General features: G+C 36.5%; 1 protein-coding gene across 7 annotated transcripts in view; it reads left to right on the top strand.

The window, feature by feature from the left end:
- Positions 1-26459, top strand: part of CD47 (CD47 molecule) — a 44749-nt gene extending 18290 nt beyond the window's left edge. The window contains exons 3-12 of one of the 7 annotated variants that reach the window (XR_001899556.3): positions 2848-2937; positions 13141-13248; positions 14430-14522; positions 15554-15646; positions 16427-16519; positions 18308-18354; positions 21883-21914; positions 23240-23264; positions 24187-24219; positions 26226-26459. Coding sequence is in view for 4 of the 7 variants with exons in the window: in XM_003893889.4 (XP_003893938.1) it covers positions 2848-2937; positions 13141-13248; positions 14430-14522; positions 15554-15646; positions 16427-16519; positions 21883-21914; positions 23240-23264; positions 24187-24219; positions 26226-26230 (572 nt within the window). In the remaining 3 variants the exon portion in view is untranslated. The remainder of the gene's footprint in view (positions 1-2847; positions 2938-13140; positions 13249-14429; positions 14523-15553; positions 15647-16426; positions 16520-18307; positions 18355-21882; positions 21915-23239; positions 23265-24186; positions 24220-26225) is intronic. The other 6 variants (XR_001899557.3, XM_003893889.4, XR_001899558.3 and 3 more) reach the window with 6 other exon arrangements.
- Positions 26460-26834: the final 375 nt, after the last annotated feature.

Here is a 26834-nt window from a genome sequence, read left to right as displayed (position 1 = left end):
TCTCACTCACTGGGAGGGCTGTAGTATTTCTCTCAAATTTATTCCTCTCTGTGATGAAAATCTCTGTTCTTTTAGCCATTGCTCATGGTTTTAGGATCCCCATTCTAGTCATCTTCCTTTGGAGCAATTCCCTGTTATATCTTCAAATGTGATGAGTAAAACTGAGCTCAGGACTGCATTTGTTGGTCACACCCTTCTCCCTTCCAAATTACTGCTGCTGTAACTTTCTGACAGGTCCTGCTTCCCTGTAATCCATTCTCCATGTGGCTGCCAAAGAAGATTTGAAATAAGTCAGGTTATTTTTCTTCCCTGTTTAAAGCCTTCCAGCCGCTTGTCATTGCTCTTGGAATAAAATCCAAACTCTCCCAACAAGCTGTTAAGACTCTACATGGTCTTGCCCCAGCAAACTCTTCCCATCTGATTTCATCACTGAATTCCAGCCACAGTGGCCATCCTTTGGTTTCTCAAACTTGCTGTTACTTTGGCATCTCTTCCTCTCTGTCTTCACAATGTAGGCTCCTTTCCATCCTAGGCTTAGTTTTGTTCCTCTCCCTAGAGGCCTTTCCTTACTGCCTCAGCTTCTCCCACTCTGTACACTCAGGGTCCCCTGCATTGTTCACTGCTGGCCTTCAAGAGCATAGAGGAGTTCCTCTCCATGGTGGACTTTCAATAAGTGTTCGTGGAATAAGTGAAAAGTGAGTGGTCACTCCAGGGTCGAAGGCACCTCTTACTTTTTTTAATATATTCAAATTAATATTAGTATATTAATAGTCTATTACTATATCCTAAATTTTTTGTGTGTATAGGGGCAGAGACCAATGAAAGAACATTTCATTGTCAGCTCATCTTGAATATGAGATCAGATATTGGCTAGCAGGATTTGCTGTTTAACTAGAGTGAGATGTGAGAGAAATCAAGGAGTCAGGTATAACTCCAAGGTTTTCAGCCTCAAGCAACTGGAGAAATGGGGTCACCACGACTGAAATGAGGAAAATGAGAGGGGGAGTTTGTGGAGGATGGGCTGAGGGCAATATCAGGATTCAGTGTGGAACTTGAACAGTTCAGATAACTGAAAAGCCTGAATTCACTGTTCCTCAGTTTCTATGACTATAAGGAGGGGTTAATAATTTCTCACATGATAATTGTGAGGACTTGAGTTGAGGTACACAATTAAAAACAAAAGCACAGAGGAAGTAAGGAAAAGTACATCGATTAAGCATGGCTATTAGACCATACAGCTTTACCAAATCCATTGGGGATTAGATACAAAAATCCAAGCATGATCTCCAAAATTTTTTCCTGGTAGGGATTTAGGCTATACTGAAGTGACTTTTCTTTGGTATAAGAAGATACTCAGTTATACAATTGGAAATTAAGGTATTGATTCAGAGTATCCAAAAACATCTCTCGGTAGAGATCTACAACCAAAGAAGCATAAAAGAAAAGGTCTTCCATTCACTCATGAAACTGTCTTATGACTATCGTAACCTTCAACAGCAAACGTATTGAGTCTCTACTACATATAGAACAAAATGCTGGATTCTGAAAAGCTAGTATCTGTAAAACAGAGTTTATAATGTTGTTGTATTCTGGGGATTGATATAAGCATTTTACCAGGATTTATTATAGCATTATAAGCTTAACACAAGAAACATGTGGCTATCATTATGGAGTAAAAGGTTGGAAAATTCCTCACCTGTTGACCTGAGGGGTAGTGCATGGTTGAATTCGAAAGAAGTGTTGATTTCAGAGGAATGCCAGTGCTTGCTTAAGGCAGTATCAGAAGTACTCTTCCAACCGCACGGCCCCTTGTACAGGCAAACTCCGGAATACTTTCAGTCCATTTACTTGGCTTTATTGTTAGAGCAGAAATTTCATGGCTAAAATTATGGTCTTAGGGGTTTATAAGAGGCAATTAAACTTAATTTTTAAAAGTTCTCACAAATCGTATTTGAAGTCTTAATATCTTAATTTCCTTTATATAGGATATGTGGATATATTTTTATGATAAAAGTAACATGTGACCCACTTAATAACAGCTTCGTTAATACCCTAAAGCCACTCATGTTACTTTACATATAAACAGTCCTTCTGAAGCCTAATTGTGCATGGATAATTGCAGAGTGAGTTTGAGAAAAGACCGACCGGGCACATCGCTCTCCATCTTAGCCACAGTGAGAAGAGAGTACCTAGTGGTGCATCTTCCTCGCTTAGGTTCCCTGAGTCTGTCTTTACAGGACTGCTTCATTGTTACTTGAAGGCACATTCTTGGGACTTCACATACACAGCTACTCAGCACATGAACACATACTAATTTTAGTTAACTGAGTACTGGTGAGTGCTAAGCTTTGTTTTAAGCCCTTTGCATGTACTTTATTGACTTTGTTAGTAGTTACAACAGTCCTTCAAGATACAGGTACTGTGCTATACTGGTGTAACAGTTGAGGACACCGAAGAACAAAGAGGTGTCAAGTGGTGGTCACGGTTCCACAGAGTGTTAAGTTAGAGTTGGGTTCAAACCCTGGCAGTGTGGCCACAGAGCCTTGTTCTCAGCCGCTGCACTGCACTACCTCCTTCCGTGAAACATAGGAAAAATGTGAGAAACGATTAAGTAAGTGTAGTTTTTTTTCATAAATAAAATTTACGTAAGTACATTATATGTGTAATTTGTTTTACGTATATGTGTGTATACATAAAATATATGTGTGTATATAAATATATGTAAAAATAAGGCCACAGTTTTAATTTTTTTCCATCTCCATAATAAAGCATGTATTATAGACCATTAGCAGGATTTAAAGTGTTATAGTAAATATTAATTGTGACTTTTGTTTTCTTTTTCCCCAGTTTCATGGTTTTCTCCAAATGAAAATATTCTCATTGTTATTTTCCCAATTTTTGCTATACTCCTGTTTTGGGGACAGTTTGGTATTAAAAGTAAGTATTATTTCTACTTTTCATTTATGCTTCAGTGATGATATAGTTATTTCTAGGAGATATTATCAGTGAAATATTTAAAGTTGTACTAGGAAAAGTGCTATTATGATAAATATGAGTATGTAATTTGAATACTGCTAGTCTCCTTGAAGTATATGTTGTCACCCACGTTTTGCTGTAGTTCACTTTTAATTCCTAAGAAGGTGGTTTTCATTTGGTGTTTTTTTTTTTAATCTCTTAAGAATGGATAGTGGGAATATTAGTAACAACACCTGAAACCCATGTCACATTTTAATAGTCACAGAACATCTACACACACACTATGTTATTTGGTAAACAGGTGGTGACAGCCTGCATTAGTTTTGAGATAGGATGTTATACTTTGGAGCATTTAGATTCCCCTCTTTTTATTTTCCCAGTTTGAATTTCTCTGTGTACATGTGTTCACCCTTGGAAAAGTCCCGTGGAACCATGTTTTGTCCTCCTCTCTGTGCAGTTCTGCAGCCTCTAAAGAAGCAGCTACCAGAGAGTTATGTTCTCTGATCTTGCTTTCCTATAATAGTACCATAACCAGACTTCTGAGGGCAGATCTTGATGCTGCACTAGATTTAGCTTCAACAATATAGAATTGTCATTACTAGGCAGATAGGTAATATGTATTATGGTTAATGTTTAATCAACCATATTTTCATATTTTGGTAAAGAAAATTTACAAAATTAATGAAGTTCAGAGGTGACAGTCTAAACTTTTAAGCTTTTTAAATACAAGATTTATTCCTTCTTTCCTTGTAGCGTCCTGAAGACCAGTAAACATTTATATAGGCAAGGAATAAATACTGCTTCTTTAATTTATTCTGCAACCTTTAAACATACAAAAGCTAGCAAAATATTGCAGTGGATTGCCCAGTTGTATATTTTATGAATTTTACTTTTACTCAGCAGTTTAAGCTGTGTATATCTATGGTGATATATAAACATGGAAGGGAGATGACTGATTGATTATATGTTTTAAGCACTTTCTCAAAGTATGGCATTCTGGAAATGCTCAGTGATTTCAGAAATGTTCTCAACTTTTGTCTGAAAGGGAAAAAGGGGGAGAAAGGAGTGGCAGTGGCAATTGTCAAGACATTTAATAACTTTTACTTTCAAGATAGTGTCTAGACTTCTTTTTGAAATTTTCCTAGAATTTCTTAATTTTTTATATCAAGAAAAGGACTGGCATAGCATTAAGACCTATTCTGACATCAGTGATATTAGGGAAAGCTTTTAACCATATTGGTAGAGCCAGGTTTTTTAAGCGCTAAGTCATATGATGTGGGCAGGGAACAGCGTTTTTTAAAGATCATGAAATTATTTCACATAGTGCGATATTTTGAGTTTGGCTTGATGGATGTTTGCTGATCCAGATGTTATCATTGGTGACATTATTTTTAGTGAAATACCAGGAGTGAGTTTGTGCACTGTTGGCTGTATTTTTACAAAATGAGCTTTACAATATTTTTTCTGACTTAAAAAAAAATACATGTCACTTTAGAACAACACCTCATACAAAGTAGGAAGTTATTGAAAAAAAAAAAAAACTCATCTGTAGTCCCCAAACCTAGAAATAAACTATTGGTATATTCTAGTGAATTTCCTATTTCCCTTTCTGTCTTTTTCTATTCATTTTTGTTATGTTTTTTTAAAAAAGGTAACCATAAATGGACTCATACAGCTTATACGCTTGTACATTCTGATTTTCCCCCGTGTCTTCAGAAATCTTGTTATAGCTGCCTGTGTTCTACTTTCGTGAATGCACTATAATTTACTTAACTCTCATCTTGATGGATTTTAAGGATGTTTCCAATTTTTTTGATACTATGAAAATAACTCTGCTAAAGATATGAAGCCTGGAAATGGCAGAGATATTTTAAGACTCTAGATACATACTGCCAAAATGTTTTCCAGAAACGTTTGTATCAACTACTATTGCAGATGAGAATACCTGTCTTTCACCTCAGTTATAATTCTGATATTATAACTCTAAAATCTCTGCTAATTCGATGGGTGAAAAAGCATCTTATTTTAATTGAAATTTTTGTGTTAGTAAGGTGGAATGTTCTTTTTTTATATTTTTTATACTGGTCATATTTTAAGGAACGTGCTTAGAAACCTAAAGAAATATTTTGGTGGGAATTTTTTGTTTTGGCTCATCTTGAAACAGGTAGATGTGTGTGTATGTGCATGGAAGAGGTATGTCTATGCACGATTCACCCAGCCTGTGCTCACGTTTAAAGGTGTTGATGATGATAGTAGCTAGCCATTTGTGGAGCTCTTGCTCTGCATGACAGGCTCTGTGCAAAGTACTCTGTATCTGAAATGACATTTATTTCTCCCAGGAACTCTATGGGCGTAGGCACTGTTGTCATTCCCATTTTGTAGATAAGAAACAGGCACAGATAGATGAGGCAATTTGCCCGCAATCCCCCAGCCGTTTCCTGGTAGTACTAGGATTTGAACTAGTACTGTGTACCTCTGCACTGTACTGCTGCCTCCCCGTTTTGCATTTATTTTGAGGATTTTCTTTCCATGAAGGGTGAAGCTGTACCTAAGCACATAATAGTGAGTAGATAAAACTTATTAGAAGAGCAGAATGTTGACCTAATTTGTTTACTTACTCTGCAAATACCTAGTGACGGGATGCCTGCTGATTACTGGGCACCGAGCTAGCTACATGCCTGAAATGTGGGTGTGACGTGCATATTGCCCTGGCTTTGTAGCACCCACATTTAAGTCATTGCAGCCAGGGAGACATGTATGTATGTGCATCCTGTGCTTTGTCACATCTTCGAGATAGTCATGGATCCAAATCTGACTTTTCTGTTAGTGCCTCCTGTTGATGGCCTGAGCATTCCACCAAATAGAAACAGAAAGCACCTCTATTTTCCACCTGCTTCGATGTATGTTTTTTAGAATCCAGTATGGTAAAGCCCCTAAAGCATTCATAATAACTGAGACCCATGACTTTTATTTTATAGATTTCTAGTTCTCTTTCACTTTTCCTGATTACTATTTGTGGTCTGTACTTGGCTACAGGGGATTTCTCTCAGTGGTTTTTCCAGCTCTGCATGTGAGACTTTGTGATCCAAGACAAAACCTGGACCTTTACCAGGCTAAACTTTCAGTAAAGACAGCAGGTTATGCCCTCATTTGCTCACTGAGGAGAAAGAGTTTCTTTATACCAGAGCTGTATCTTGAATGGTATCTCAGGATGCCATTGGTCCTCCTGAGGAAGAAGCCCGAGAAGACTCTTAAACTCCCAGAGCCCAGCCAGGACTTGGTGAGCCCTGGACCATGTGTCAAAGATAAAGGCCTCTCACAGGGAAATGTTCCTGAATACCTTCATCTTTAGCTTAGCTTTAACTTAGGAACTTTTAAGCAGAATCTCTATGCTTAGCAAACGACTCTGAGATTGCTAGAATCAGACACCAAGCCTTAACTGATAGTATTGCATTTAACACGCTTTGTTCGTGTTCTGAAAACTACACCAACTCAGTTTGCCACTCTACTGACAATTAAGTTCCTGGCTGATTTTCAGGATTCTTCTTTCTCACTCTTTGATATCATTTTAAGTTCTGTCCACCTACAGCTCCAGTTCCTGCAGGATTAAGGTCCAGCTGTATGTAAAGAACTGGCTAACATTTTGAAATTCTTTGAGATAGGTCTGTCTGTTCGTTCTTTGCCTTTATAACTGTGTCTTATACAGGCAATACTTGCTTCAAGACCATAAACATGACCTTGTAAGCTGAAATTCTGCAAAACAATCTTCACGATGAATGGGAAAAACTATTATTGTATTGTTCCATGACCTTAAAAATTTTTTTTGTTAAAACCTTAAAAACTCTGTTATTATCAATAACAATGACATTGAGAAATGAAAAATAGTAAAGCTAGTATTTAGTATGTGGTAAATTAAATCATTAGAAACATTGAGAATGAAAGTGTGTTATCAAGAGTAGTTTGAACAACACTTGTGTGTTCTTCTTGTATAACTTTGGATACAGAGCAAGCGTCTTCTCTGTGGCTTGGTGAATTGTCATACCCCTTTCTAAGTTTGGATCAGTTTCTACCGTTTTATCCTTTGCACTCTCAATGTCATGAAAGAATTCCTTTAATGTTTTTGAATGTTTAAAGTTTATTTTATTGCCAGTCACTTCCTCTGGGACAGCTTTATTCTTTTTGTTACATCCTCCTCACTTTCCTCATTTATATCAGTAAGTCCACCTTCGCTGAGTTCTTCTGGCTTCGTCTCTAGAGTTTCTTGCATTGCAGTAATGTCAACATTCCCACAATCAGCTATTTCTTCTCTTATTCCGTTTATGGTCTATTCAAATTTCACTCCCAGCATTTGTCAGTTTTTATTTCTTTACTCTTTCATGTTTCTTGCCTAGTTTCCTCTTTTGATTTCTCCATTATAAAATGTCACATGGGTTTATCACTGGGAAACAAGGAGGTAACAAAACTCCATACTTTGCTGTCTGTGCATGACCTAAATGTCAGATGTACAGTGACTAGTCACCAACAGTCTTCAAAAGAAGTGACATGATTAACCACTGATCATGATGGGGCATCTGCTGTTTACATAGTTATTTTTGAACTGAAGAAATAGCAGTGAAGTTGTACTTCATGCAGTTACTCAGTTAATATATTGTGGTAATTGAAATTTGGACTATTTGTGAGGAATTTATTTGATTAAACCATGGTAACTGGAATTCCTATCAGAATAGTGCAAAGTGAGGACTGCTGTAATTGATTCCAAATTTAAAATTGTGTATTCTAGGCATCTTTAATTTTTTTTCAACTTTCCCCTCCCTACTCAAAATTATTCCACAGAGATTTTGGTTATGGCTCAGATGTCTTTGAGTAGATGTTCCTGTAGAAATCATTGTTAGAAAATTCAAGGAAAAAAGTTCTCATTATACTACCTTGAGATCCTATTAAGTCCTTGAGTTTTGACTTGAGGACAGCTTAATAATGAAAGTAATTCGGCCATGAAAGCATATTTAAAATAAGTAATGGAACAGGAAATCTCTTCATAGATTAGAAAAATTATTCTGAAAAAGTGAAGACATATCCTAACTTGGACTAGGAAATTTCCATCCAAGAAAGTAAAATATACAATAAATATTATCACAAAGAATCATTCTGTGACCTGGTTGATGGCCCCTGATAATAAGACTTTGTTATTATGTTTACTGTGAATTCTTTTTATTTTATTTTTTTGAGATAGAGTCTCTCTCTGTCGCCCAGGCTGGAGTGCAGTGGCGTGGTCTTGGCTCACTGCAACCTCCGCCTCCCGGGTTCAAGCATTTCTCTGTCTTAGCCTCCCAAGTAGCTACAGGCTACTGGTGTGCACCACGATGCCTGGCTAATTTTTGTATTTTTAGTAGAGACTGGGTTTCACCATATTGACCAGGCTGGTCTCGAACTCCCGACCTCACGATCCGTCTGCCTTGGCCTCCCAAAGTGTTGGGATTACAGTCGTGAGCTACGTGCCTGTCCCCTTACTGTGAATTCTATTCAATAATCTTGAACTCCCAGTGCTTTCCCTTGGTCCTGTCCATATAATGAGCACGTTCTGTTATTAATGTGATTATGTGCTGATTTTATTGTAGGAGGAATTGAACAAATCTATAGCTCAGCATTTTACTCTTTTGTAGAAATCCCTTGACCTTTTCCAAATCCGGACATCACAACTTTCTCCATACACTCTAAAATTTTGAAATCCACAAGGCAGGGAAAGTTGATAATGAAAAAAAGGAAGTTTGGTCTGTTGGACATCCTCTTCTTTCATCTTTTATGTTCAAAGTACTTGATGCACAAAGCCTGGGCTCTTTTATCTCTATCCTATAGACTGATGTCTAGTCAGTATTCATTGTGACAAAATTGTTTCATCAGAGCAAGTTGGATAGTGTATGGAGTTTATTATAAAATTATTTAACTTGCCTTCTGTCAAGTAACCAGTTTATAATTGGTATTAATGTTCATTTTTTTTCCAGTACCAGTTTCAGAAGCTTTCATTTGTGTGTGCTTGTGTGTCTTAAATAGGTGTATTAGATATTTGAAAAATAGTAATTTAAATTTAAATAATTTAAAAAATGAAATTGTAATTTTATGTGTAAAGGTGTCAGATGCGCTTTATTCTGCACTGAAAACAATATTCATTTACAGCTCAACAGATACAAAAAAGATTCTAAAATTACTTTCCTAGAGTTATCAGAAAACAGCACTATAATAATGAAATCAAACCCATCTTTCTTTATGATTTATTCTTAGTCTGATACGCATCAGCCTGGTAAGCCTTCCTGTCTCTCTCCTTACTTACCAATCACTCCAAATGTCATGTCTTTGGGCAGCCATTAAATTCTTGGGTTTTGGGTTTCCTTGGATGGACTGCAGTCTGTGTGAGCCTATATGGGTGTGTCAGCTCCAGTCTTTGGGGTGTCATGGAAACTTAACATGATAGACTTGATTTTATCCCCAAGTTGACTTGGTAATTTCATTAGATTTCATCAATCACAACCTGCATTTTATCTTATATGTGCTGTCTATCAGTCACAAAATCAGAACACCTTCTTGTCCATCCATAACATTAGCTGTTTTCTCAGGCGGCTAGAGGGACATGTCATTGCTTCATCTGCATGAATTTGAAAGATTAAATGCATAAAGGAATTTTCTTAGACTAGAGTAGGCCTTCACCATCTGTTTAACTGGGAAAGAAGTTTTGGGAGTAACATACTCATCACTCACCCTCTCCTGCCCTCAAACACACACACTCACCCATTAGAATGTAAGGGCCTTGAGGCAGGCCTTGTGTTTGCTTTTTATGTTCACCGCCAGCATTTAAAATAGTGATTGTCATACAGATTGATAGTGCTCAATCAATTATTGTCAAATTAAGTAATCTACTTGTTCCTTGATGTAGACTAGCAGAAGGGGCTGGTACATTGTAGGTACACAGTAAATATTTGTAGAACAAATAAATGAACCAACCCAACAGATTTCTGAGAAGTAGCCTGCTTTTGGTTACTGATTATTTTATAGAACATATAAAAGAAAATTTTAGAATACCTAATTTGTTCACAAAAATGTTATATTGCCTTCCCTGATACTTGGTTTTCCTGTGTCAGGCTAAGCACTAAGGTTATAAATTTTTTGTTAAGTGTGTAACTGCTATTATTTCTCATGTACTTTATTTTGTGTATTGATTTCAGTAGTTGTAGCTGAGGGGAATCCTTAAGAGCACGCAGATTTTAAAAATTACATAGATTGCCTTGCCAAGCAGTCTGAAAATCATACTAGGAAATTTGATAAGAGCCTGCTGTTAAGAACACATTAAGTTATTTTTGTCTTAATACTAAGTGGAGAATTACTTGAATTTTTTTTTGTTGCATTTAATGTTTTGATACATACAGTAAATAAGGATAAATCCACTTATTGAAGGATAAGAAAAGATCAATAAGATCCTTGAGGTTATTGGGTTCTATGGTATCTATTGTATCAAATTCCTTGCCCTTTCACTACACTGAGAAATTTGATGACTGGGCTAGCAACAAGATACCTACCCCACATTTGCCATGGTACCTGCTGAAATGTGGCTATGCTAGCAAAGAAAATGAGCCAAAAGAAACTCTTTCTGAAGATTCACTGAAGAAAACCTGGAGATACTCTTTCATTGCCTGTGGTTATTAGGTAGACCCCACAGAGACCAGTGGAGTGTCCGTCCTGGGACCAGAGTGTTTTGGATTTCAGATTTTTTCACACTTGGGATCCTCAACGTGTGTATTTGTTGGAAATGGCTGCTTAATTTAAGGAAAAGGTTAAGGTGGCCTGGAAAACAAGTGGTAGTTGAACTAATCAACAGGAACCAAAGCTACTTCCAATATATAGTGTACTTATATTCAAAAGGAGACAGACCATTTTAGGATAGAACCCTGTCTATGGTAGTATTTTGTGGTGTTTTATTTTTGTTGCTGTTATTCACACTGTTTTCTCCTATAACAGCTCTTCTAAGCCTGAAGAGGATAAATTTTATATGAGATTCAAACTCTTATTTTTATTAAGAAGGATGTAAGTTACTGGGAGCAGTGACTCATGCCTGTAATCCCAGCACTTCGGGAGGCTGAGGCGGGCGGATCATGAGGTCAGGAGCTGGAGATCAGCCTGGCCAACATGGTGAAAACCCATCTCTACTAAAAAAAAAAAAAAAATTCAAAAATTAGCCGGGCGTGGTGACACGTACCTGTAGTCCTAGCTACTCGGGAGGCAGAGGCAGGAGAGTCACTTGAACCTGGGAGGCAGAGGTTGCAGTGAGCCGAGATTGTGCCACTGCATTCCAGCCTCAGTGACAGAGCAAGAGACTCTGTCTCAAAAAAAAAAAAAAAAAGAAAAGAAAATAGAAGAAGAACGTAAGTCAACCTTTTTCTATGAAATTATACTGTACTCTAAGGCAAATTCTTGTTGCTTGATCTTAGTAGCTCTTTTATGCATTGACTTAAACCTGGAAGAGTTTCTTATGAATGTTTGATTGATCGTGAGGTGCGTTTGAAACAGCTTCTATTTTATAACCTTTTGCAGAACCTTCAAGCTCTATTTAGATCACAATATATATGGGATTAAAATGGAAAATGTGACATATATCTAGAGAAAGTTCCTTTTTCTGTGTGTGTGCCTTTTGTGACTTACACACTCAGTTTCATTCTAGCCAGCATTTTAGCCTAGAAAATAGGGAAGCTGTAAAAACTCTGTGCCTTATAAGAAGGCAAGGCTATGACTATTAGGCACGTAAATCCCAGGGCTGGGCGAAGGTAACGAATCAAATAAAAACTTGGGGAACTTGCTATAGGATGTTTTCTGATTAATATGGATTCTCTTCTCTTATTAATGTGGATTTCAGTTACTCTGAGTATCCACATTAATAAATTGGTTATTTATTGCTTATTTATTGCTTAGGACTTATCTCCCTGTAAAGAGACTAAAATTGAGGTTATAAAGTATGGGTAGATAGAAATTCCAAAAATATTTAGGTACCTGTCATATACCTTAAACATAGATTTTTATCATGATCATTTAGGGGCTTATTTATTGCTTTTACTTTATTTAATGTTTGTCACTGCAGAAGAAAAAAAACCTAAATGCTAAATATAACATTTAAAATATTTTTCCCTTCATGACAGTCACCCATTGATTACTGGCATGGAGAATATCTCTATGTGGATAACACACAGAAGCATTTCAGTCACACACTGTTTCTTTCTGCTACTCAGTTTGCTTTTAGGTTACCTTAAACGACTTCCTTAGTGAAAAAATCAACTTCAGTGTTAACCAAAATTTAAAAGATTCATATATAGTAAAAGAACTAATATTTGCAGATTGATCTATGCCATTTGTCTTTCAGAGGAGGTACGAGATACATGACAGTAGAGCTAGCAGCAGAAACAATAACATGTATGATGAATCCTGTTGAGTCTTTGCAGTTTGTTTTTATTAAAATATTTCAGTTGAACAATTTAAGCTTTTTTTCTTCATCAGGATTTCACAAGGGTGTAATTTGCTCAGTTTTATTCTGTCATTTTTTTCAAAACAAAATAACCAGATTTCCAGATGGTTTACTAATTTTATATAAGGTGGAACAAAATTCTCTTTTTCTCAATATTGTTAATTAACCTGTTGTTTCCCATTAGTATTACGTACCTCAGTGCTGTGTTTTCAGTCTGGAGTGGTTTTGCTCGTCAGGGGACATTGACAATGTCTGAAAACAGTTTGATTGACATAACTGGCATCTAGTTACTAGCATCTAGTATGTACAGGCCAAGGATGCTCCTAAACATTCTGTATTATGCAGAGCAGTGTCCCCCCTCCCCCAGAAAACTTATCTAGCTCAAGATATTAGTAATACATCAACTGAGAAAGACTGATGTATAGAACCTCATTTGTTAGTGTAGGAAAATAAAGTGTCACCTATAAATTCACCATCCATATTTATATGCCGTGACAGTATCCATTTGCTTGTGAAAGAGATGTGAGGTGACTTGATGATATGAAGGAGTTGTTCCTCAGAAGTTATTACGTTATAGTACTTTTGTCACTTTGTCTCTGTATAAGTTATTAAAATGGCTTCACTTGTGATTGAGTTCATGTAATTCTTTGTTTTTCTTTTTTAAGCACTTAAATATAGATCCGGTGGTATGGATGAGAAAACGATTGCTTTACTTGTTGCTGGACTGATGATCACTGTCATTGTCATTGTTGGAGCCATTCTTTTCGTCCCAGGTAAGATGTGCAGTTCCTAGGCAGGAACACAGGCGGTAGATGAGTGCATGCCAAGGTGAGGAGGGCTGCATTAGTTTCCTAGGGCTGTTGGAACAAATGACTGCAAACTGGGTGGCTTAAACAATAGCAATTCCCTCTCCACGCTGGAGGCCATAAGTCTGAAATCAGGATGTCATCAGGGCCATACTCCCTCTCAAGGCTCTAGGGAAGAATCCATTTCTTGCCCCTTCTAGCTTCTGGAATTTGCTAACGAATGACGGTGTTTATCATTCCTTAGTTGCGACAGCATAACTCCACCCTCTGCCTCTCTGGTCACATTGCCTTCTCCTTCCTCTATGTCTTTGCCTGTGTGTTTTTGTTAAATCTCCCTCAGCCTCTCTCTTACGAGCACATTTGTCATTGGAATTAGAGCCCACTCATATAATCCAGGGTAAGCTCCTCCTTCCAGATCCTTAACTTCATCATATCTTTTGCCATATAATGCAGTATTCACTCTTTTGCTCTATTAGGTAATATTCACAGGTTTTGGGGATTAGGAGGTAGAAATAACTTTAGAGCCATCATTCAACTCACTACAGAGGCAAACTCCATTGGCCAAGACATGAAAGTGGAATGAAGGTGGAAATTGGCAGTTGCATTTGGAGAATGGGAATGTGAGTGGGAAATGAGGATATGTAGCACAAGAAAAGCAAAGGAAAGCTGGGACTCAACCTGATAACTATAGCACACCATCGTTTCTGGAGAAGAATGCAGTACAGATGTAATGCTTAGGAACATGGGCTTGGCAGCTCTGTTGGTATCTGAAGTTAGTGAAGACAACGGGAGGAAGGAGGTGGATTCAGAAGACAACTTGAAAGAACAGTTGAGTTGACTTTGGGACATACTGAACACAGCAAATGAAGGGAACGGTGAATGATGAATACCAGTTTCTCATCTGGAATTCTGTAAGCTAGTTAAGAAGGAGGCAGAGCCAATTCATGGTTTCAGCATGTTGAAACTTCAGTGTTGAGATTTAGATGTTTTAAGTTTGGTCTTAATGAAAAAATAGTCACTAATTTTGTATGAGGTTTTCAGGGAAACGTATATTTTTAAAATTTTCACAGTTGTTAAGCGTAGAATTTAGATTAGTACATTTAAAAAGTATGCAGGAAAATATTTTAAATGTTTTTATTTATTGACAGGTGAATATTCATTAAAGAATGCTACTGGCCTTGGTTTAATTGTGACTTCTACAGGGATATTAATATTACTTCACTACTATGTGTTTAGTACAGGTGAGTATTTGTTGTTACAGTATGACTTTGCCTACCTTTTTCATTTACAAAACAGTAGTTTTGGTGAAAATACTCATAGTTTTTGTACAACTCAATAAGAGTTGGTTTATTAAAAGATTTTTCATGCTATTCTTAGTGACATTTTCCCATTCATATTAACTTTAAGTTTATTCTAGGTTAGCTATTTTGTAAAAAGTGATTTTTGTATGTATTTGATGCCAATCAGCATAATTTTAAATTATGCATATCATTTCTTAATGATTATTTTCATATTCTAATTTCAGTTTTTTGAAGTTATAAGTGGATGCTAAACAGTCTTTCTCTTCTTTTGCTAAGCTTCTGCTTCTGTATTAAGAAGACTGGTTCTATAAAATGGAATTATGAATCACAAATAGTAGAAACATACTTGTTTTAATTATTAGCAACTGTAGTTTTAAAAGATGGTATGGATATCCAAACTATAATCAGTATCATTTACACTGCATTTTGAAAGTAGATCACTACCATATTTAGTTATTACGATTAAAGAGTCACATTTAACACTTGGTCTTAGAGCCTATCTCTGGCTTGTTGTACATTGGAAAGGTATTAGTTTGTTATAAAATGACAGATCTAGAGATAGAGAGCATGATGTTTACAGTCACGGATTTGCATAATGGTTCTCTCAGCAAGAGCAATTCTGTGTGCATGTGGAGAAGCCATTCATAATAGCCGTTCATATTGTAAAATGCACGAGTGTGGTAAAAGCAGCATTGTTCTAAGATTTAGGGTAAAAACTTCCAGTCCAGCTTAGCTGACTGTGAAAATTAAAGGCTGCTGAATGTGTGAATTTGGAGCTGACTACTTGTGTGGAATGGTTAGATCACTGAGCTAACATCTACCATCGGACAATGAACTCTTTGGTCCTAAGACCAAAGACAATGAACAGTCTTTGGTCTTAGGAGATCCCTGATTATACCAAACGCAAGTGGAGGTGATTGCTTTTTAAATACTCTTGACACGCTTCTGTTACATCCTTTTCCTTCCTCCAGCGATTGGATTAACCTCCTTCGTCATTGCCATATTGGTTATTCAGGTGATAGCCTATATCCTCGCTGTGGTTGGACTGAGTCTCTGTATTGCGGGTAAGAGTCATCTTTCTGTAGACCTAATTTGGGTTACTCTTGGACAGAGCTCTTCTTCCTTTTTCTTCTTTTTCTTTCTCTCGTTTTAAAAATATATAGACTTGATGTTTTTTTTTTATTGCAGTTTTTGGTTCATGGCAAAATTGAGTGGAAAGTACATTCAAATACATATTTTTGTGTGGACATAAGTTTTCAGTTCTGTTTGAGCAAATACCAAGGAGTACAATTACTGGACTGTATGTTAAGAGTATGTTGTAATAAACTGCCAAACTCTCTGTATCAAAATGGCCGTACCATTTTGTATTATCACCACCAATAAATAAGAGTTTTTGTTTATTCATATACTTGACAGCATTTAGCATTCTGAGCTTTTCTTTTTAAACTTCCAATTTACCCCAGTGGTAATAGTGCTTTCCTCCTTGCTACAAAGATATTAGCTGTATATATGACTTGGTGGCTGATTATTCTAGCACCCAAACTGATATGCCTGTATTTATGGAAGAACTTTTAAAATAACTGGGCTCAAATTGGTTGGAGCCTTAGACTTGAAACACTGGTTCCCATTTCTTGATATGATAAGGTATGTGTTATGCAAAGGAGGGCTTTGTTCTTATATCTCTAATTTTGAGTCATTTTACTGGTTAAGTTAATAAACATATATGGATACTTTTTGTTTTTTGATCATTAGAATAACTCTTAAAACTTGGGATCATTACTGTTTTTTAGTAAGTTGTTTCATATGCTTTTCTAATACAGAATTGTATTTTTTTTTTTTTACAGCGTGTATACCAATGCATGGCCCTCTTCTGATTTCAGGTTTGAGTATCTTAGCTCTAGCACAATTACTTGGACTAGTTTATATGAAATTTGTGGGTAAGTCAATCTTATTTTCATTAACCTATGCCAGTAATTTCAGATATAACACTTAGAAAATGCTTTTTAGTTTGTTCTTCCAGTTTAGGACCAAAAATCAGAAAATACAATTGGAATGATTTGAGGGTAATTAAAGAGGGTGGAAGACATATAGGATTAATGAAAAGTTTGGTTTTCAAACTAGTTTAAAGAAAATGGCTTTGCCTATTAGAATGTGTATCTTTTTATACTAAGTAAAAGGGGAGCGATCTTTGAGGATCCATGTTAAGTAATAGAATAGGAGTTGTAATTGTTGCAGTGTTTCTGTGTAGAGCTCTCCTGCAGAGACCTGTTTGTTTATCACTTGCTCTTTTTCTTGCAGACATAGACACCCCTAGACAGGAATGAAGATTCACAATCTATCAGTTTTGTTCATTTAAAGAACAGTGACCTCTAATGCATGACTTTAAAACAGTTCTAGTTAAAACCAAATTATGAAAACATTGAGTTTCAAAATTTAGACTTACTCCTTTTAAAATCAATTATTAATAAGTATGGAATTTACTTCATTGTTTCTAACTTTTATATTTAATCTGCCAATTTTCAAGTAGTGTTTCTGCATAAATTCTTATTTTTATTGAGATATGTGCACACAGAGAGATATTTTTAATTGTGCCTGAAACTAATGTCATCTTACCTAAGCTCAGGATGTTCCCGATAATGTCATTTATATTAGTTTCCCTTTTTAAAAAAATTATATTTTTTATGAAATAAAACATATTCTTAATAATCCAAAGTTATAAATTAATGGAGTAAAAAAATAGTATTTCTGCTTTGCTGTAGGTAAACTTTGCTGTATGTGTTTCTAAAATCTAATACAAAACTTGAATTGTTACAGTCAAATAATTTCCCATATGACTCATAATAGTTTCAAAAAAATTTTACCTTTATTTCTGAACTTTTAGTTCTTGGTAATTGAATTCAATTCTGTCATATATTCTGTGTCTTTCTTTAATTAATGCTTATTAGATAATTAAAATACTTAACCAAAATCTACCTATCTTTAGCATATGAGTTCATAAGTCTTAGTTGTTGCTCAATGAAATTTTCTAATTTTATACCACATAATGCCATAAAATACAATGGAGACATCTAAAGCAGAATGGAATCCATGTGGTAGCTACAGTGAACATCTTGAATGTTGGTGCATATTCTATTTTTGCTACATCTTCCAATCACCATGTGTCTGGTTCTGGAAGATGACACTCCTGGTTTTGTTGCTCCCCACAAATGCCTGAGAATAGTGTGTGATATGCAGTATCCATACAACTCTGGTGAATTAGTATTAGATACCTTTGGCTGGTGGGCAGCACGCTCTTATTTTTTCCTCACTATCTGGGTTGTCCTCCCTTTTACTCCCATGCCACCCCATACCTTCCATATCTAGCATAGAATGATCTTCAGTACAGTTGCTAGCAGGTCTGGTGACAATGCCTCAAGTGGAACTAAGCATTGTCTATCTGCCATCTCCTTAACCTCACTCTCCTGCCTTCTCCATCACTTACATTCCTCCAAGACTGTGAAACCACTCTACTGTACCTGTCACTGTTCTGACATTAAAATTAAAATGACTGAAATCCTGACAAGTTCCCCAAATTATTTTTTCTTTGTCATAGGTTAGCATATAAGTATACTATATGCTAAAATTTATGCTATATGTTTAAAATTTAGTGCAATTTTATTGATAGTGTCCTAATTTTATTGATAGTATCCTAAGTTAACTTTTTAAATCAATTTGTCTGATGCCAGAGTTCAGAGGGACACCTACGGTCAGTTGAAAGGCAAGAAGAGACAAGGTACAGGAAAGTTGCTCTTTAGATAATGTGGTAGACTAGGAGGAACATTAATATGGTTTGCTTATATAATCTGACTGTGTAAATCTGAATCTATGTTACATTAAGGTTGCAAATATGAGCGTTTGTATTAGGAAGTTAAAATTTTAAGTGTCTCCAAAACAATTTTTACTCATTGCACGTGTTCTATTTTAGAAAACTCTAATGATTGTGCTTTGATTTAAATGCAATAAAATCCTCAGATAGTTAAAAATCCAAGCTTTCTCTTCAAGAAGAAGTTAATGTCACTATGAGATTTTTAACTTTTATAATTTTTATTATTTCCAACTTTAAATTTGTAGCCTTAATTGTTATTTTAAAGAGTAGGCCTTTCACTTTCTACAACTTTCTGTGAAAGTGATTTTCACTTTCTATTTTTAAATTTTTTAAACTGTTGTATTTTTTTTTCTTTTATTGGAAGCATTTTAATTTTATAAGATGAGACAAAGGACTGGGCACAATAACTTAATGTGAAAGCATAGAAAAGATTACAAGCAACTAACCAAACTCACTAAAGTTGGGCTTGTTGTTTGTAGAGAACGTTTATATGATTATAAGGGTCAATACTTTCTCATTTTTAAAGCTGTTACCAGTTAGTTCAATATAAGGGCATATAGTGTTTTGATACAAATCAATCTAGTAGCAGTAAGAACCATATTTACCACAACATCCAGATATTTTAGAATGATACAGATGCAGAATGTATATGTAGAATTTATATGTATGTATAGGTATAAATTCAGATATTTTCTTGTTCAATTTGAGAGGTAAATTTGGTATCAGTAGAAAAAATGTTTTTGAAAAATTTAAACCCTGGAAATATATTTATGGCATGGAGTCACGTGTTTCAGGGAGAGAAGAACAAATCAAAAAGCACTGCAAGTAAGCTCGTATGGAATGCTTAAGGCTTGTGGTTAAAAAAAATATATGTATATGGCTGTCAATGTCTTAGGCTTATGATAGCAGCAGCTTAGTCATAATAATTCTTTTGTCACATGGGTTATATCCATATTGGAGAGAATTAACTCAGGTGAAATTAACTTCTACACTATTTGGTTTTATAATATTTAGAGGGATCACAACTGACTGATGTCCCTTTGAAGTACCATTCTTCATAAATCTCTTTTTTCAGAATGGGACAGCCAAATGTGACATCCCTTGGATGTGAGATTTAGAACTAGAAACTATTCTTTACACATTATTAGGGAAGAAAATGAGTTACTTGGCAGTTAGCAATATTCTATTTTGTTTTGTTTTGTTTTTAGAGACAGGGTCTCATTATGTTGACCAGGCTGGCCTTAAGCTCCTGGGCTCAATCTATGCTCCCACCTCAGCCTCCCAAGTAGCTGGGACTACAGGCATGTGCCACCACACCTGGCAATGTTTATTCTGATAAATAAATTTATGAGCTCAAAAATGTAACTCTAAAACCGTATCTCTGACCTTATATATTATCATCAGAAATTTAGGTAGCTGTTTAGTTCTCTTTTTCTTTGTAGAACATAGATATAAGGCATGGTTTCATTGAAGTTCAGTTGTATATACATGTAGCTATCTTGATGTTCCCAAATAAAGCTCTATATTTCTGCTTGGTTTATTGGGGAAGCTGCTAAATGTAGTGCATCCCAACCCATTTTACCCCGTTCTACTTTAAAAAGAGGTTGGCTTCTTGTTTGGATGCAAGGACCAGATCACTCCCCCAGGTTCCTCCACAGTAAGGGAGGTCTATTTAAAGCCACCCATGGCACTAACAGAGACTGGACTCCTATGAGTTCAGATACATAACTGGGCCTCACAGGGGTGGGACAGTATGTAGTCTAGGAATTGGAAGGATCCATTCCATCTCAAAGAGCTGAAGCATCGTGTTGCCCTCTCAGCCGTGAGAGTAAGGTGATGCTCCTATCGGTTATAGTTCCTGAGTTCCTCTGTCTTTGATTCTTTGCCTGTTAGCCAGCTAGCTCACCCTCTCCTTTATGCCCCCGTTTTTTATCCTATTCATGCCTTCTCACAGACAGCTTTTCTTACCTACAGCTTTGAGCTCGTCCTTGCCTCCTTTCTGTTTCTTTTTCACTTTCCCTTCCCATCACCAACTTTCTGGTCTTTTTTCTGTTTCTCCTTAGAGTCCAGTGGTGGGGAGAAACTTGTCAGTCCAGTCCTTTGCCATTTTTCCTGTTGGAGAAAGACTCGTCAGCTTTTGGCTGGCTCACAGATTGGCTTTCCTTGGGTCAGGACCTGCTCTTTTCCCTGCCAGCTTCAGAAGCTTAACAGAGTGCAAGTGTGCAGTGGTGGTAAATAAATAGTAAGGAACACAGAGCAGTCCTGGAGGTGTGCCTCGATCTGCTGATGAGAAAATCCAATGCTGTCATCCAGCCCAGGTCTCAGTGGAATGGACCTCTCTGTTCAGTAGGATCCCCCTCCTGCTGCGTGGTTCATGGCATGTTTCTGTTCGACGCTTTTCCATCTGTAGGATTCTAATTCTGTATTTATTTGGTTTTTTGGGTTCTTTTATTTTTTGAGACAGAGTCTTGCTCTATCACCCAGGCTGGAGTGCAGTGGCGTGACCCCAGCTCTCTGCAGCCTCTGCCTGCCAGGCCGAGGGAGATCCTCCCACCTCAGCCTCCCACGCAGCTGGGGCTATAGGCATGCACCACCACGCCAGCTAATTTTTGTATTTTTGGTAGAGACAGGGTTTCATCATGTTGCCCAGGCTGGTCTTGAACACCTGAGCTCAAGCAATCTATTTGCCTTGGCCTCCCAAAGTGCTGGGATTACAGGCGTCAGCCACCACGGCCTGCCTTCTCATTTGTTTTTTTTATAAGGAAGCTATCTCTTCTTCCCTACCCAACTAGGGTATTCTTTTCCCTTTCGTCACTTTGCTCATGTCCTATATTCCTTCAGCTTCATTAATGAATCCATTTAGAAGCAGTGAAGAAGGCGAGTCAGAAAGCTAAAAAGAAATACATACAGGAATACTCAGAGCGATCTGAGTATTTTCTTTAGTTTGTTAGCTCTTTGGAGCTTTGAAACTGGAAAGACCCAGGGAGTGGTGTGAAGAAAGAGACTGAGCAGTAAGAAACAGGAACAGTGAGCTAAGGGAGATGGAGTAGTGGGGACAAATTCTGGCACATTCTGTCCACACTCTGGGTAGACAGAGGAGGGAGGATGGAGCACCCACAGTGGGGGTATGTTGGTGACAGCGTTTTCCCACCAACCAGTGTAACAAGTGGCTGATTTAGGGGAAAGATGACCTTAACAAATGAGAGAATGTGTTTATTATTTGATGTAGGTGGATTATTTGCTTCGTTTTTCAAATCAGTATATATAATCAAGAATATTCAGCATGTTTGAATAGACAGAACTGGAACTCTTTCATTAACATCTCTGGCACCTTTAGTTTTAGCCCTGAACATTTTATCTTAAAATTAAACATTACCAAATGCCTTAGTTTATTTCATTTATTAAATTTATATTCTTATTTGTTATTTATATCAGCTTCCAATCAGAAGACTATACAACCTCCTAGGGTAAGTTAAAGTTTATTAAATGAATTGTGAATGATCATTTGAGGGATTAGACTGAGGAAATTGGTAATTGAGATATTTTGCTATCTGTTTAGTGTCACATCAAATTAAGAGAAGTTTGAAGTCATTGCATGACCTTTGCATGAATGGGCCCAGTTCTATTTTAAAACCTGTGTTTGGTCATTTTAGTATCAATGGGATGGAATACATGATTTCTTAAGATTGTACTGACTTCTCACACCCAGAACTGCAAAGTAGGAATAATGGCTATATTATCTCTGCAATCAGAAGGAAGCTGATTCCAATATATCGCCTCACCTCTTGGATTCATTGGATATGCATACACAGAATTGACAATTTCAGGCTTAAAAATGAGGAGAAATTCATACTAAATTGACATCATTAAAAATGATAATTATAAAAATAAATGTAAATATTGCTGAAAACATCTATTCGGAGTTATGATTCGATCCCCTCCCATACAAATGTTTTACACATTTTTTCCATTAAAACTGTGCTTAAGGTTTCATTGTACCTTAGATACCTTATTAAGCCATCTGAGAAAATTCCAAGAAAGGAGTAATTTTAGGAGGGCATAAATAAGAGAAAAGCATGTTTATAAACATAGACTTATCACGGTGACAGGCCCAACGGCTATTTTGTGGAGATAAGCTCTGGAAAGGATTATATTGTACTTAGCTTCCTTTTACGGAGTGATGATAGATTTATCTGGAATGCCAAAGAGAGTCTTCTGTCTGTGGCCGGAAGTAGAGGTCACATATGCTTCTAAGTCTGACAAGCCTCAGTGTGCTTAAAGGGCAGGTGGGGCGGGTATGTGTGTCGACCACAGGAGTATATTCTAGAAAGATTGGTGCCATAGCTACGTTGGTCACAAGAGGCCAGCAACTTAACCGGACCTGTAAATCCTAACACATTTTCTTTCCTGGTTACTGAGCGCAATTTGCGATACTTAAAGATGATTCTGTTTTGCTTCCACCTCTCCACTGTATTATTTATTCTGTTGTTGCTATTTATGCTTGCACTTTAATATTTTTAGAAGTTAGAATTTCTTGAGCTGAGAGTGGTGAAGTGGGAAATTCTGTTGAGAAAAATAATATTAAGAGAATAATGCAATTATTACTAAACTATTAACCAGACTTGGCAAGCTTTGCTTTAACATTTATAGCCTTATTTCATTTTTTTTTTTTTTTTTGGACTGTAGGATTTACTGCTTACTACATAGTTTAAATATTAGCATATATAAGTTTTACTATAAAAGGACATGACAAATTATATTTTTATGTAAATATATTTTAAATATTTTTCAGAAAGCTGTAGAGGAACCCCTTAATGGTATGTGGTTATTTCACTCTTAATCCCTTACCAGATCATAATTTGAACTGGCCCGCAAAACTGTAGAATGCCCCGTCTATGCCTTAGGAAGAATATAGAGTTTTTTTCCTCTTTTCCTCTTGCCTTGGCATCTCTACTCTTGATTATTCATCAAGAATTATTGGCTGGGCACGGTGGCTCACACCTGTAATCCCAGCACCTTGGGAGGCCGAGGCAAGCAGATCATGAGGTCAAGAGATTGAGACCATCCTGGCCAACATGTTGAAACCCTGTCTCTACTGAAAATACAAAAATTAGCTGGGCGTGGTGGTGCGTGCCTGTATTCCCAGCTACTCGGGAGGCCGAGGCAGGAGAATTGCTTGAACCCAGAATGTGGAGGTTGCAGTGAGTCGAGATCGTGCCACTGCACTCCAGCCTGGCGACAGAGCAAGACTCCATCTCAAAAAAAAAAAAAAAGAATTATGAATATTTTATAATATTCTCACCTGTGGGAAAAATGCACATTCTGTGTCTAAGTAGTTGCTTACCTTAGCCAAGTGCTATATGGGCAAGGAGATCGTTGCCTTTTGGTACTGGCTGAGATGAAGTGTGACACCCCCTAGTAGAGAAGGATCCCAATTACTTCCAATTTCTGATTTACACGTTTTAGAAAGATACACGCTGTTGCCACAGAGTGAGACCAAAACATCTCATTTCCTTTCTTTGTAAACCTAGATCTGATTTCCCAGCTAAGTCTGTTTCCTTTGTGAATGCTGTGGGTATGATCCACAAAAAGGCTACATAATAAAATGATAGCTTTACAATTAATTTGGCTGTAGAGTTGTAGACTAGTTAGCATATCATGGCATATTTGTTGATTTAGAAATGATTTCCAATTGTGGATCCTTACTAACTGCCTGCTTGGCTTGTTACTAATCCCTAGCATTCAAAGAATCAAAAGGAATGATGAATGATGGTAAGTATAAACTGCACTTAATAATTATAGATCAGTTAAAACACGGACATTGAAAAACAAAAAAGCTTCTTGAAAATGTGGCTCTTTTTTAGTAAAAGGGACACTGTCAGATAATAAAGGTTCACATTTCTTGATGTATATAACTTAAATCTACTTCGCTAAAAATTGCAGAACTACTACTATAAAAGCTGTAGGGTGTCACGAATCAGACTCCAGTCATATGGCTCTCAGCAAAGAGAAATTACCACTTTTTGTAAAACGTTTTTCAGATTCAGTGTCTGGTGACTGTAAACTGCCTTTTATAAGGCACATAAATAATCTGCCACAGATCTTTATCATTTTGACAAAGTTTCTTTTTTGCTTGTGTTGGTGATTTTGTTGCATTTAACCCATGGGGACTTAACATCTCTGCTTTTCCAATCAGGAGCTTGGTTCTAACCTTTTGGGAGATGATTAAAGAGCGAGAGAGAGAGAAAGAGAGATGTTTTGTCCTGAGCTTTTGCTGCTGATGCTGCTGCTTTTTTTTTTTTTTTTTTTTTTTTTTTTTTTTTTTTTTTTAAGGACTCTGGGCTAATAACTTCTAATCTTTATAGAATATTTCAAAGATATATATTTGTTCTTAAAGATACATAGGTTTGAGATATTGAGTGCTACAAGCATTCATTTTGGTTTTACCTTAACATATTATGATTCCTCAGTTTTGTTGGCATTTAGTTACTATGTTTATGTTTTTATCTTATCAAAAACATCTTCTTACCTTTGATATTTATAATCACTCCTCGGTCATGTAAATAGTTTGCTTTATATTTTACTGTTTTAAAGTCTGTGACCTTACCTGCCCACTTCTGTAGCAAAGTGCAGCATTTAACTCAGGAAGCTATATTCCCCCAAGTACCATTAATATTTGCATAAGATTAAAAACACTTCATGCATTGGTGAACAAAGTTTAAAACCATGTATATTCAAAATGGAGTCACAGAATGATCCTACTTTTGTACGTTTGTGTCACAGCCTTTAAAAGCGTGTTTTGTTATGTAAGCCATTACCCTCCTAAAAAAGACTTCAAGGAATAAATTCATAGGAATAAACTAAAAGATATTAAAAAAACAAAAAACAACTGGTACCAGGAATTGTGGCATGGTTTGTTCCAGTAACTGTGGCGTGGCATGGTTTGTTCCAGTAACTGTGGCATGGTTTGTTAATGTTTACAGTCTGATGTCCTTTTTTTTTTTTTTTTATTTCTATGTCCTTTCCTTTTCCTTGGTGGTGTCATTGTTCTGTAGTTGTATGAAGAAACTAAACTTTTCTCCATTTTCAGGAAAGCAATCTAAGAATCTTGAGTGCCTCTTCCTTTGTTAATTTCTCTTAAGATGTGACTTTTTTAAACTACTGCATCAGGAAATACTGTAAATCAGTTTTGCCTTGAATATTTGTGATGAAATCTACGATGATCTTCAAGATTCCCTTAATTTTGCTAATATTCACCTGATCAGCATTTGTTTTTAAAATGTCTGTCTGGCGGGTGCTTCCCACTGACAGCTGCTCAGTGCTCACAGTGTGTCTGCCTTGTCGATGAATGAGGTTCAAGGTGCTTCCCAGGGATCAGAGTCAGGACCGTTTTTCTCTTTCATCTACAGCTGATCAGATGTTTATTTTACTTACATTAAATGAATGGTGGAGATCCAAAGTGAATATTATAGAATATTATTCTAGGATCAATGTCTTTTGCTTTGAAAAATCAACATCTCTTGGCTTTTCCTCAGCCAACCGAGCAAACAGAAATAATCAGACTGTGTTGACTTTTCACTTTGATTTGGCATTGGCCTTTTTCTTACTGAAATTAAAAAGGCTAATGATCTGCCTGGTTTCTGTCTCTGACCTTTGCAGATGTATTTTCTTAATTTTTAGATGCTATATATCTGAAACTATTTTTTAATGCATCAACTTTTTAATGGATAGAAAATAGACACGAATAGTGATTATATGTTCATTTTTCAATTTTCCAGAATAACTGAAGTGAAGTGATGGACTCCGATTTGGAGAGTAGTAAGACGTGAAAGGAATACACTTGTGTTTAAGCACCATGGCCTTGATGATTCACTGTTGGGGAGAAGAAACAAGAAAAGTAACTGGTTGTCACCTATGAGACCCTTACGTGATTGTTAGTTAAGTTTTTATTCAAAGCAGCTGTAATTTAGTTAATAAAATAATTATGATCTTTGTTGTTTGCCCAATTGAGATCCAGTTTTTTGTTGTTATTTTTCATCAATTAGGGGCAAAAGTAAAATGGACAATTTCCAAGAATGATGCCTTTCAGATCCTAGGGCCTCTGGTCTCTAGGTAACCAGTTTAAATTGGGTCAGGGTGATAACTACTTAGCACTGCCCTGGTGATTACCCAGAGATAGCTATGAAAACCAGTGGCTTCCATCAAACCTTTGCCAACTCAGGTTCACAGCAGCTTTGGGCAGTTATGGCAGTATGGCACTAGCCGAGATGTGTCCGCCACTTCTGGGTCAAGGGAATAATAAATTAAGTACAGGCAGGAATTTGGTTGGGAGCATCTTGTATGCCATCTCTATATGATGTGATATTGATGGAGATAGTGGTCCTCAT

The sequence above is a fragment of the Papio anubis genome, chromosome 2 (assembly GCF_008728515.1).
Source record: "Papio anubis isolate 15944 chromosome 2, Panubis1.0, whole genome shotgun sequence".
Classification (NCBI taxonomy): domain Eukaryota; kingdom Metazoa; phylum Chordata; class Mammalia; order Primates; family Cercopithecidae; genus Papio; species Papio anubis.
Note: the sequence above shows the minus strand (reverse complement) of the source record. Positions and strands in the feature narration are given on the sequence as shown.